Source organism: Triturus cristatus, chromosome 4_1 (genome assembly GCF_964204655.1).
Source record: "Triturus cristatus chromosome 4_1, aTriCri1.1, whole genome shotgun sequence".
Lineage (NCBI taxonomy): Eukaryota > Metazoa > Chordata > Amphibia > Caudata > Salamandridae > Triturus > Triturus cristatus.
Genome location: NC_140585.1, coordinates 129,063,677 through 129,076,384, shown reverse-complemented (window position 1 = coordinate 129,076,384; position 12,708 = coordinate 129,063,677). Strand labels below are relative to the sequence as shown.

Genomic DNA, 12,708 nt, shown 5'->3' with positions numbered 1-12,708 from the left:
CCTTGAGGGGCTGAGGCGACAGGCCGAAGCCCAGGCAGCAGGGAACGCTGAAGGGAACTACAGTGTTTACTGGGAGGATGGCCTCCTCTACAGTGAACCCAAGGCACCCCTACACGGATCGTCACGAGCCTTGGTAGTCCCTCAACGTTATCGAGCCTTCCTTCTGGAGTTGGCTCACGAGATACCATTGGCAGGACACTTGGGGCAAGACAAGACCTTCGCCCATCTTGTCCCACACTTTTATTGGCCTCAGATGAAAGTGTCGTCCGATACCTACTGCCGGACATGTGTGTCTTGCCAAGCCAGTGGGAAAACAGGGGTGAAGCTGAAAGCTCCCCTGGAACCACTTCCTGTCGTTAGCACCCCCTTTGAAAGGGTGGGCATCGACATTGTGGGTCCATTAGATCCGCCGACTACAGCTGGTCACAGGTTTATCCTGGTTCTGGTGGATCATGCCACACGGTACCCAGAGGCAATACCTCTGAGGACCATAACAGCACCTGTTGTGGCAAGGGCCCTGATGGGAATCTTTACCCGAGTGGGTTTTCCCAAGGAAGTTGTGTCCGACAGGGGGACCAACTTCATGTCAGCGTATATGCGGGCGATGTGGAAGGAGTGTGGAGTGACCTACCGGTTCACAACTCCTTACCACCCCCAGACCAATGGTCTGGTGGAGAGGTTTAACAAAACCTTGAAAGGCATGATCAGAAGTCTGCCTGAAAGCCTGCGGAGGAAATGGGACGTCCTCCTACCCTGTTTACTTTTTTCTTACAGGGAAGTGCCACAGAAGGGAGTGGGCTTCAGCCCCTTCGAGCTTCTGTATGGGCACCCTGTACGTGGACCTCTTAACCTGGTGAGAGACGGATGGGAAAGAACTCCCAGAAAGCTCCCCCAGGATGTGGTGAGCTACATGCTGGCCTTCCGGAGCCAAATGGCTAAGTTGTGGAAGCAAGCTTCTGACAACTTGGAAGCCAGCCAAGCAGTAATGAAGGCGTGGTATGACCACAATGCTCACCCGGTGGAGTTGGAGCCTGGCCAGAAGGTGTGGGTGATCGAACCAGGAGAGCTTAGTGCCCTCCAGGATCGCTGGTCAGGACCCTTTGAGGTGTTGGAGAAGAAGGGTAAGGCTACCTACTTGGTGGACCTGAAGACCCCTCGTCAGCCCCTGCGGGTGCTGCATGCCAACCGCCTCAAACCCCACCACGAGAGGCCCGAAGTCATCTTGATGATGGTGACTGACGGAGGAGAGGACGTGGAAAGCGAGCCTCTCCCTGATCTGTTTGCGTCTCAAGAGAAGGATGGGTCGGTGGAGGGAGTGATTCTCTCCCCATCTCTAACTCCTGAACAGCAGGAGGACTGTCGCCAGGTCCTGGGGCAGTACTCTTCGTTGTTCTCCCTTGTCCCGGGTAGGACTCACCTGTGCGTCCATGACGTGGACACAGGAGACAGCCCACCTGTGAAGTCCAAGATCTACCGGATGTCAGACAAGGTGAAGGCCAGCATTCATAGTGAAGTCACTAAGATGCTGGAGCTAGGAGTGATTGAACCTTCTAGCAGCCCCTGGTCTAGTCCGGTGGTGTTAGTACCGAAAGCTGCACCACCGGGTGCCCAACCAGAACTGAGGTTCTGTGTGGACTACCGGGGACTGAATTCAGTGACAAAAACTGATGCTCATCCGATCCCTAGGGCGGATGAATTGATTGACCGGCTGGGAGCTGCCCAATATCTAAGTACCTTTGACCTTACTTCAGGGTACTGGCAGATCTCGTTGACTGATGGAGCAAGGGAAAGGTCAGCCTTCTCCACGCCCAATGGCCACTACCAGTTCTGTGTGATGCCCTTTGGGCTCAAGAACGCACCTGCCACGTTTCAGCGCCTGGTAAACCAGATCCTCACCGGAATGGAGAGTTTCTCTGCTGCTTATCTGGATGACATAGCCGTCTTCAGTAACAGCTGGGAGGATCACTTGCGTCACCTGCAAGCTGTTCTCCAGGCCCTGAGACAAGCTGGATTGACGATCAAGGCCAGCAAGTGCCAGATCGGGCAGGGGTCGGTAGTGTACCTTGGACACTTGGTGGGTAGGGGAGCGGTGCAACCCCTCCAGGCGAAGATCGAGGCCATCATGGCCTGGAAACCCCCCAAGACACAGACTGAGGTCCGAGCATTTTTGGGCCTCACGGGATACTACCGCTGTTTCGTGAAGGGGTACGGTACCATCGTAGCCCCCCTCACGGAGCTCACGTCCAAGAAACAACCTCGACGGGTAGTCTGGACGGAGGCCTGTCAGCAGGCCTTTGTGAGATTGAAGAAAGCCATGTGCGAGGCCCCGGTCTTAAGGGCCCCAGACTTTTCCAAGAAGTTCATTGTCCAGACAGATGCATCAGAACATGGCATTGGGGCAGTGTTATCGCAACTCAACGAAGAGGGTCTGGATCAACCCGTGGTCTTCCTATCCCGGAGACTACTTCCCAGGGAACAGAAGTGGAGTGCAATAGAGCGTGAAGCCTTTGCAGTGGTATGGGCTCTGAAGAAGTTGCGGCCATACCTGTTTGGCTCGCACTTCCTGGTTCAGACCGACCACAGACCCCTTCGTTGGCTGATGCAAATGAAGGGGGAGAATCCCAAGTTGTTGAGGTGGTCTATCTCCCTACAGGGGATGGACTTTCAGGTGGAACATCGGCCTGGAGTGGACCACGCCAATGCAGACGGTCTCTCAAGGTATTTCCGCCTTAGTGATGAGAACTCCCAAGGGGTTGGGTAGCTCTCCCCACTTTCAGCTGGGGGGGACGCGTGTTAGACCTGTCAGCCCTTTGGGTGGTCCCTCCTCATCATTATTTATTTTGTCCCACTTTTGCCTCAAACCCTGTTTGAATTTTTCCTTTTTGGGAACCACCAGACTTTTTAGTGTTACTGCAGATTCAGGGAGCCATTTTAGCTACCCCTGAAACTTCTGTCTGAGGGCCTGAAGCACAAAATGGTGGCCACCTGTGACATCACCAGCATCCACTGGAACCTACCAGCACCTTCCAGAACATTCCAGAACCCTGTGACAGTTGGAGGCGGTTTGGAATGTTGGGAGGTTAAGACAGAGTGTTGGCAGTTGGAGCTGGCAGTTGGCACCTGACTGGTGAAGAGAGAGCAGCACAACAGTGAAGGAGGAAGGAGTGAAGCAGCAGGGGTGGAAACTTGTGCCTGGAGTGGGGTCCATAAACCCACCCTTGATACTTGTCCCTACTGATGGATCCCAGCCTGTAGCCCTGTGTGGGAAGAAGCCAGAAAAACTCATCCTAAGGACCTGGACAGCAGGAACAGGCCTTAGAAGCAGAAAGCAGCAAGATCCTGACCTGGAAACTGGTTTCCCTGGAGTCCGGCGTCGAGTAGCCTAAGACCTGGAGCCCGAGGTGGAGAAGCGGCGCTGACTGAAGAAGCAGACGTCGTACCCGGAGCCGCCTGAGGTCGTGAGAGGGCGCCGACGGAGGTCGTGAGGAATACCAAAGGTCGAGGAGGAAGTTAACCGAGGTCGAGTGAGCGGCGTCATCGGAGGAGTGAAGTCCGCCCTCCGGAGTCGTCGGAGACCGAGGTGAAGTGTACCGGAGGTCGGGAGTGAGGATCGCACTCCGGAGTCGCCCGGAACCTGAGAGGAGGAGCACCGGAGGTCGGGGGTGAGGATCGCACCCCGGAGTCGCCGGAAGTCGACATCGAGGCCAGGCCGGCCGACGTCATCGAAGCCGAGAGCGCCATCGGACCGGAGCCGCCCGAAGTCGACATCGAGTAGAGACTGCCCGACGCCGTCGAATCGGAGGTCGAGATCGAACCGAGGCCGCCGACATCGGACCGGAACCGCCTACCGGCGTCGTCTAGAACTGACATTGTGCCGAGGCCGCCGAGACCGAACCGGAACCGCCTCACGGCATCGACACGACTCCAGCGGCGTCGGAACATCAGAAAAAGGGCAGTAAGTGGAGTAGAGGGCGCCTAAGGCCCTGTGGAGACCTGAGAGACTGCTCTAAGGGGCTAGGGAGGTGCTGGAACCAACCTGACTGTGCCAGGGGTGAATTGGGACTAACCTAGAGAGGTTGTGTGGAGAGAGAAAGCCAGGGCACTGGTATTCCCCCCTTGATCTACCTCAGTTTAGGCCTCAGCCTTGTCCCAGCCAGGGAGTAGAACCCCCCCCAAGCCTTCCACAACCCTACAAGCTGTGCCTGGGCCAAATCAGCCCTTAGGAATTGAAAAGTGATCTGATTACATGAGTGCTGCTGTATACTTCTAATTATTTATTGGGGGCACTGTATTTATTGTGTTAACCTATTTATTGCTTCACTATATTTATTGGTCTACAGGACTTGTTGGTGTACAATATTTATTGGTTCAGTATTTATTGCCTCAGAATATTTAATTGCCTGTATTACCTGCACTTATATTTATGTCCCTTGTATTTATGATCACCCCTATTTATTGAATCTCCAGACAGTATTTATTTGACCTGCACTATTTAAAATTTGTATATTGTGATTGTCTTATTTATTTTTCCAATCAGCAACTAAGAGAAAAAGATAAAGAAGAATATTTTCATAATTTTTACGGTGTAGAGTCGTTTTTGGAACGGATGCACGCATGGTTATTGTATGGGTATATTGTATGCTTAGCACGGTGCCTGTTTCCTGACCACTCGAGCCAAGCTACCACAGTGTGTTCGGGGAGTCCACCACCACCCTGCGGAGTGGGAGTGGGCTGTTTCCAACATAACCAAGGGCCTCTTGATCGGTAAGGACCGTGTATCTTTCCAAGTGTTCTACTCTGTGTTGAGGGTAAGATACCATACTCACAGGTGGTTGAACCGGCGTAACATCTTGGATCTCCAAATCGACCTCGAGGTTGGAGCCGGAACAGCACTCAACTAAGAACTCCTGTCCCGCCGCAACGGATGGTTAAGGGAGTTCTTCCTCCTCTTCTTCGATGTCTTCATGTCCGAAGATATCGGGAGTGTCCTTGATGTTGCTCCACTGCATTACGAACCGACATGCGCAATGGTCTTGTAGTGTCTTCTTGGAACAGAATGAATGAAAGGCCTCGCAATCTTCCTCTCTGTTTTATGGTGACAAACACACATTACAGACCTGATGTCGATCGTTCCGAGGATATTTTACGTGGTGGCGATAGGGCAGTAACCAAAGGAGGTCCGTTCCAGCACCAGCAAGGCATTCTTTGGAGAACCTGAATAAGACTATAGTAAAGGCCCTGAAAGGCAAGACCCTATTGGGGCTGCGGTCAAAGGGTGTCAACTCGATGAACGATATATAGTTTTCTATACCTAGGATATGCAGAATGGGATAGCGAAATCGAAAACAATACAGACGAGGGTGAGAGTGGAGCACGAACCAAAAAGAGCACCGTTACGTTCTCGACCCAGGGTACAGGCACACACATCCGAACCCGACAGCGGAAATTAAACAATATAACAGTGGAGTCGATGTCCATGTGCATCATCACCAAGAGAAGGGGTCACTATTGCTCATGACTTGGAAGACTTTGTAGAAGAAAAATAACTTGCACACATCCAGACCCAACACTAAATGGCAGGAGTATGCAAAGTATGTGTATCTACAGCCCCACATGCCTTGAACATTAATTTTCTTTCACTGAAACTTATCTAAAATTTTCCAAAAATCTGCTATAATAATTGCAATCAAAATGCTCCCTTAAATCATCCCCAAAAGTTCTTATGGTTATGTACAAGGAAACATTATTTCTCAGATTCACAAAACTTGTTATATTGTCTGCTATCTTGTATTTAACCACATGTTCTCATGCTCACCTGATGTCCTTATCTCAGGTTTTGTTGTCTCCTGAACACCTGATTCCTCCTCTGGACTTGTGCTCAGTGAAAATACTGCTGTTATACGTGGAACCCCTAAAAAGAGGAGACACACCGTATATAATTGCATTATAGAATGACAGAATAAACACAGAGTTGAGAAATCCATGTAGTATAACTAAAAAGCAACTATCTGAAAGGAGGCCTTAAAAAAAATATGAGCTATAAACAGAAAATACATGCGAATGAGGTCACATTATGCAGGGCAGAAACAACCCATAACTCTCTGAGCACAACTGTATAAACTACATCTACATCACCGGCGGCCATGGAGGAAACAACATCAGAGAGGTATCAGTTTCTTAGGAGCCTATCTGCAAAACCAATTAACAGAAACTATTAAACCAGGGGTACTCATAGTGCGGCCCGGCAAGCCTTTCTTGGCGGCCCGCGGACCTTGCAGACATCGTACCGGTGTTTTTTTTTTTAACAGTGTCAGACTCTGCTCTGTGGGGGCCCGGGGATTCAAGCGATAGTCCGAGTGGAGCTGCTGGGGCGCTAAGAGGTGAAATACAACAAAGCCTCGTTATCATGCAAATGGTCTCTTAAAGACCTGTGAAGTACTCAGGTGGGGCTGTGTGTGTGCCCTGGAAGGGAAGCTGCTTCAGCTGCCACACAAGCGGAGGGGGGGGTGAGAGAGAGGTGACAAAGAATTACAAGAGAACAGCAGGGTGTGAGAGTCGGGTAAGGGGACAGAGGGTGACAGAGGGCAGTAGGGAGAGACAGAAACAGACAGACAGATAGAGATAGGGACTAACAGACAGAGACAGATAGGCAGAGACAGGGACAGACAGATAGAGGCAGAGACAGACAGAGGCAAAGAGACAGACGGAGAGGGAGACGGAGAGGGAGGGAGAGAGAGAGGGAGACAGAGAGAGAGAGGGAGACAGAGAGAGAGAGAGGGAGACAGAGAGAGAGAGGGAGACAGAGAGAGAGAGGGAGACAGAGAGAGAGAGGGAGACGGAGAGAGGGAGGGAGACGGAGGGAGACGGGGAGAGGGAGGGAGACGGGGAGAGGGAGGGAGACGGGGAGGGAGGGAGACAGGGAGGGAGGGAGACAGGGAGGGAAGGAGACAGGGAGAGAGAGGGAGAGAGAGAGGGAGGGAGGGAGACGGAGGAGGGAGGGAGACGGAGGACAGAGGGAGAGGGAGGGAGACGGAGGACGAAGGGAGACGGAGGACGGAGGGAGACGGAGAGCGACGGAGAGGGAGGGAGACGGAGGAGGGAGGGAGATGGAGGAGGGAGAGAGGGGGAGAGAGGGGGAGAGAGGGAGAGAGAGAGGGAGGGAGACAGGGAGGGAGGGAGACAGGGAGGGAGGGAGGGAGACAGGGAGGGAGGGAGACAGGGAGGGAGACGGAGGAGGGAGAGAGGGGGAGAGAGAGGGAGGGAGACAGGGAGGGAGAGAGACAGGGAGGGAGAGAGAGAGGGAGGGAGAGAGAGAGGGAGGGAGGGAGACGGAGGAGGGAGGGAGACGGAGGAGGGCGGGAGACAGAGGACGGCGGGAGACAGAGGACAGAGGGAGAGGGAGGGAGACGGAGGACGGAGGGAGACGGAGGGAGACGGAGAGAGACGGAGAGGGAAGGAGAGGGAGGGAGGGAGGGAGACGGAGGAGGGAGGGAGATGGAGGACAGAGGGAGAGGGAGGGAGACGGAGGACGGAGGGAGATGGAGGACGGGGGAGACGGAGAGAGAAGGAAAGGGAGGGAGAGAGGGGGAGGGGGACAGAGAGGGAGGGAGACAGAGAGAGGGAGACAGATGTTTTGAAAGGTTTTTTTTTTTACTCTAGCTCCACCCCCCACTGATCCCGCCCCGACTCACTCCACCCCTACCAGTGCGGCCCTCGGCCACTAACCACACTGTAATTTTGGCCCCCGACAGAAAGTTTGTGAGTACCCCTGTATTAAACTAAACTTATTTTGTGATAAATGAAGGAAGATTATTTTTCTCTTTGGTAATCTATGAAGACCTTTGTCAGAGACAAGTCATTGGTTATGTGGCATTTAGGCCAGAGGAGAAAGGAAAAACATGAACTGTATGGAAAACATTAGGAGAACCTCAACATCTGAACACGGTGAGTCCAATTAAAGAGGACTCACTTTGTGTTATTAATGCCAGTTTGGAATGATGTGGCAAAGGATGTGGCTTTTATCTTCCAATCTTTTTATACAAGTAAAGCACAAAATCTCAGACTCTTTATAAAATAACTAAAGAAATTAAAGGATTAAAAGATTATCTGCTTGTACAACAATCACAGCAGTAAATGAATATGCTACTTACCAGTATGCATCTGTTCTTGGCATGTAGGGCTGCTGACATTCATATCTGTGCATAGATCGCCGCCTAGTGTTGGGTCCGGATGTTTGCACGTTGTTGTCCTGGAAGAGTCTTCGAAGTATCCTGGGATAGGTGACTCCTCCCCTGGACTACAGTGCGCATGGGCATCCTCTCCATCCTCAGATTGTTTTTCGCCATTGTGGCAGTGATGGAGTAGATATAGAAAGTGATGACCATGCTTACAGTAATTCCGAGAGCTGCTACAGGCGCCGGGGAGGAGGGAGTACGATATGAATGTCAGCAGCCCTACATGCCAAGAACAGATGCATACTGGTAAGTAGCATATTCAGTTCGAGGCATGTGGGCTGCTGAATTCATATCTGTGCATAGAATACATAGCAGTACCTCCTATTAGCGGCGGCCACCAGTGCCAGCTGCAGCAGTCTGAAAAAGAGTTTTCAGAACAGCTTGTCCTACAGCTGCCTGCTGTTTTGAGTGTACATCTACACAATAGTGTTTGGTAAATGTATGTATAGTGGACCATGTGGCTGCTCTACATATATCCTGTAAAGGAATGTTTCCCAGGAAAGCCATGGACGCCCCTAACTTACGTGTTGAGTGGGCTCGTGGGGGAATCGTTAATGTGCGTTTAGCCTTTTCATAGCGAATTTGAATACATTTAACAATCCATCTGGCTATACCTGCTTTGGAGATGACGTTGCCTTTGTGTTGTGGAGAAAAGGCAACGAAAAGTTGTTTTGTCTTCCTAAAGTCTTTAGTTCTGTCTATATAGTACATGAGGGCTCTTTTGACATCTAGTGTATGGAGCATTCTTTCAGCGACATTTTGTGGATTCTGAAAGAAAACCGGGAGTTCAATAGTTTGATTCATGTGGAACTGCGATATTACTTTAGGCATGAATTTGGGGTTGGTACGTAGTACGACCCTGTTTGCGTGAACCTGTATGAATGGCTCTTGAATGGTTAGTGCCTGGAGTTCACTAACTCTTCTTAACGAAGTGATTGCCACTAGGAAAGCTACTTTCCAGGTGAGGAATTGAATCTCATATGAGTGTAGAGGTTCGAAGGGGGGACCCATCAGTCGGGTGAGGACCAAGTTGAGGTTCCACACTGGCGCTGGTGGGTGTCTTGGGGGAATTACTCGTTTAAGTCCCTCCAAGAAAGCTTTGATGGCAGGCACTCTGAATAAAGAGAGGTGCTGCCTGTTCTGGAGATAGGCTGCTATTGCGCTCAAATGGATGCGTATTGAGGTGTATGCCAGATTGCATCGGTATAGGTGTAACAGGTAACAAATTATGTTTTGGATGGATGCGTCTAGCGGGTTAATGTCATTATTATTGCAATAAATGACGAATCTTTTCCATTTGACTGCATAGCAAGCTCTGGTAGTGGGTCTCCTGGCCTCCTTAATGATGTCCATACAGTCAGGTGGCAGGGTTAGGTAGCCAAACTCTAGGACTTCAGGAGCCAGATTGCCAGGTTCAGCTGTTGCGGATCTGGGTGCTGAATCTCTCCATGGGTCTGCGTCAAATGCGCGGGTTTGATCCGCAGCCTTTGATGCGGCACCACGGAAAGGTCGAGAAAGGTGGTGTACCATGGCTGGCGTGCCCACGTTGGAGCAACCAGGACGAGCGTCAGTGAGTGTTGTCTGAGTTTGCGAGCCACCAGCGGTATTAATGGCGCTGGGGGAAAAGCGTACGCAAATCTGCCGGACCAGTTCATCCATATCGCATTGCCCTGCGATTGCGGATGTGGGAACCTGGCGGCAAAGCTTTGGCATTTTGCGTTTTCGCTTGTGGCGAATAGGTCTATCTCTGGATGACCCCACTGCTGGAAGTACGGTTGGAGTACTGATGGGTGTAACTCCCACTCGTGCATCTGGTGGCTGTGTCTGCTGAGCAGATCCGCCATCTGGTTGTCCTTGCCGGGGAGGTGTTCCGCCATGAGGAACATGTTCCTCTGAATGGCCCACTTCCACATGCTCTGAGCCAGATGAGACAACTGTGTAGAGTGTGTTCCTCCCTGCTTTTGTATGTAGTACATGGCGGTCATGTTGTCCGTCCGGATCAACACGACTTTGTTGCACAAGTGTACTTTGAATGCTTTCATAGCCAGGAAGATTGCCATCAGTTCTAGAAGGTTGATGTGCATCTTCTTTTGTTGTGTTGTCCATAGTCCCTGCACTGTGTAAGTGAGTACATGAGCTCCCCATCCCTGGAGAGACGCGTCCGCTGTCAGTATTATCTGTGGAACAGGCTCTTGGAACGGTCGGCCCTTGTAAAGGTTTTGTGGATTCCACCAATGCAGAGAGTTGTATGCCCGACCGCTCACCAACACTAGGTCTTTTAGTTGTCCTTGAGCCTGATTCCATTGACGTGCTAAGCACTCCTGAAGCGGGCGCATATGTAGTCTCGCGTGTGGGACTATGAAAATGCAGGAGGCCATCATGCCTATCAACTGCATGAACACTCGCGCGGGAAGGGAGTGTTGGGGTTTGAACTTGGAAATCAGCATTTGCATGCTGTTGATTCTCACTAAATTCGGCTGAGCTGTGGCCGTCAGAGTGTTTATGGTCGCACCTAGGTGCTGTTGTACGTGTGCGGGTTGGAGATGGGATTTTGGGTAATTTAGTGAGAACCCCAGACTGTGAAGAAGGTGAATGGTGCGGGACATGTGGCTGGCACATTGCTGGGCTGACTTTGCCTGAACAAGCCAGTCGTCCAGGTAGGGGTAGACATGAATGTGTTGCCTCCGTAAATGTGCGGCCACAGTAGCCAGGCACTTTGTGAAAACTCTGGGCGCTGTTGTCACGCCAAAGGGAAGAACCTTGAATTGGTAGTGCTGCCCTTGAATAGTGAACCTGAGATATTTCCTGTGTGATGGGTGAATAGGTATGTGGAAATACGCATCTTTGAGGTCTAGCGTGGCTAGGAAGTCTCCCTGTTTGAGCAGTGGTAGGACTTGTTGCAGGGTGAGCATGTGGAAATGCTCCGAGAGAATGTAGCGGTTGAGAGGTCTCAGGTCTAGTATAGGTCTGAGTGACCCGTCCTTTTTCGGTATTAAAAAGTACAGGGAGTACACCCCCGTACCTTGCTCGTGGACGGGTACGACCTCTATTGCGCCTTTCTGTAGCATACTTAGCACTTCCTGCTGTAATAGCGTTAAGTGCTCTGAGGACATAGGACGGTGTTTTGGAGGTATTGTGGGTGGAGGTGAGGTTAATGCTAGGCAGTAACCGTGTTTGATAATATCTTTGACCCACCTGTCCGTGGTGATGGAGTTCCACGTGGACAGGAATTTTTGTAGCCTTCCCCCGACAGGTGTTATGTGGTCGGGAGGAAGGGAGAGGGCATCACTGTTTGTTCTTGGGGGAGGGCCTGGTGTTGCCGTATCCGCGTCCTCTGCCCTTTGTGCTTGAGCCACGATATCCACCCCGTGTGTTTTTATCGTAGGAACTTTGTGTGTTTCCCTTGTTGTAGGTTTGCTGTGACCCCTGTCCTCTACCTGCTCCTCTATTTCCGGGGCGACGAAAGGAGCCGCTCCGAAAGGTCTGCGTTTGGAGAGCCCCCATGGACTTTGCAGTGTCTGTGTCCTTTTTTATTTTTTCTAGGGTGGTGTCAACCTCCGACCCGAATAAGTAGTCTGGGTTGACCGGCTGATTGAGGATGTTATTTTGCACCTCAGGTTTGAATCCGGAGATTCGTAACCAGGCGTGTCTTCGCAACATGACGCTAGTGTTTATGGCTCTGGCAGCTGTATCTGCGGCATCCAGTGCACACTTAATGGATGCGTTCGTGAGGAGTTGTCCCTCCCTGATGAGGATCTCTGCTCCCTCTTTGTATTGGTCAGGGAGATGTTGGAGTAATTTTTCTAATGTGTCATAATGTGCGCGATCGTAGCGAGCTAGGAGCGCCTGAGTATTGGCAATACGCCATATGTTAGCTGCTTGGGCTGCAACCCGTTTGCCGGAGGTCTCTAGCACCTTGGACTCTTTGTCCGGGGGAGGAGCATCCCCTGTCGTCTGCGAGTGCGCCCGTTTGCGAGCATTCGCGACTACAATGGAATCCAGAGGCAACTGGCCTCTAATGTAGGTAGGGTCCCCAGGCGCCGACCTATATTTCTTGTCGATCCTGGGGTTTATTACTCTTGCCCTGGTGGGTTCTTTGAAAATGTCCTTTGCTGGTTTGAGGACACCTTTCAACATGGGTAGAGTTTTGATATTTCTTTCTGAGGATGCGAAAGTATCCATGAGAAAATCGTCCTCGATGGTGTCAGAGTGGAGTTGCACACCATGATTGGCCGCCGCACGTTCAATGAGGGAGTTGAATGCGGCAGTGTCCTCTGTGGGAGACGTTTTTGCGCCATATAGCTGCGTGTCCTGTGTATCCATAGGTGCACCCGGGTCTACAGGGTCATCCCAAGCCTGGTCAGGGTCCTGTTGGCCTTCAGGGTCCATCTCTCCGGGGTAGGGGACGTGGTCACCCATGTAGTCCTCCAAAACGTCGGTTTCGGAGTGTGTCGGAGAGAAGGACTGTGGATCT

The 12,708-nt window shown here is 51.5% G+C and overlaps 1 protein-coding gene across 1 annotated transcript in view; it reads right to left on the bottom strand.

The window, feature by feature from the left end:
- The window catches only part of LOC146847632 (uncharacterized), a 141,444-nt gene that overhangs the window by 21,885 nt on the left and 106,851 nt on the right, over window positions 1-12,708 (bottom strand). Inside the window, exon 5 of the mRNA XM_085651768.1 lies at window positions 5,816-5,911. Coding sequence (XP_085507894.1) covers window positions 5,816-5,911 — 96 coding nt within the window. The remainder of the gene's footprint in view (window positions 1-5,815; window positions 5,912-12,708) is intronic.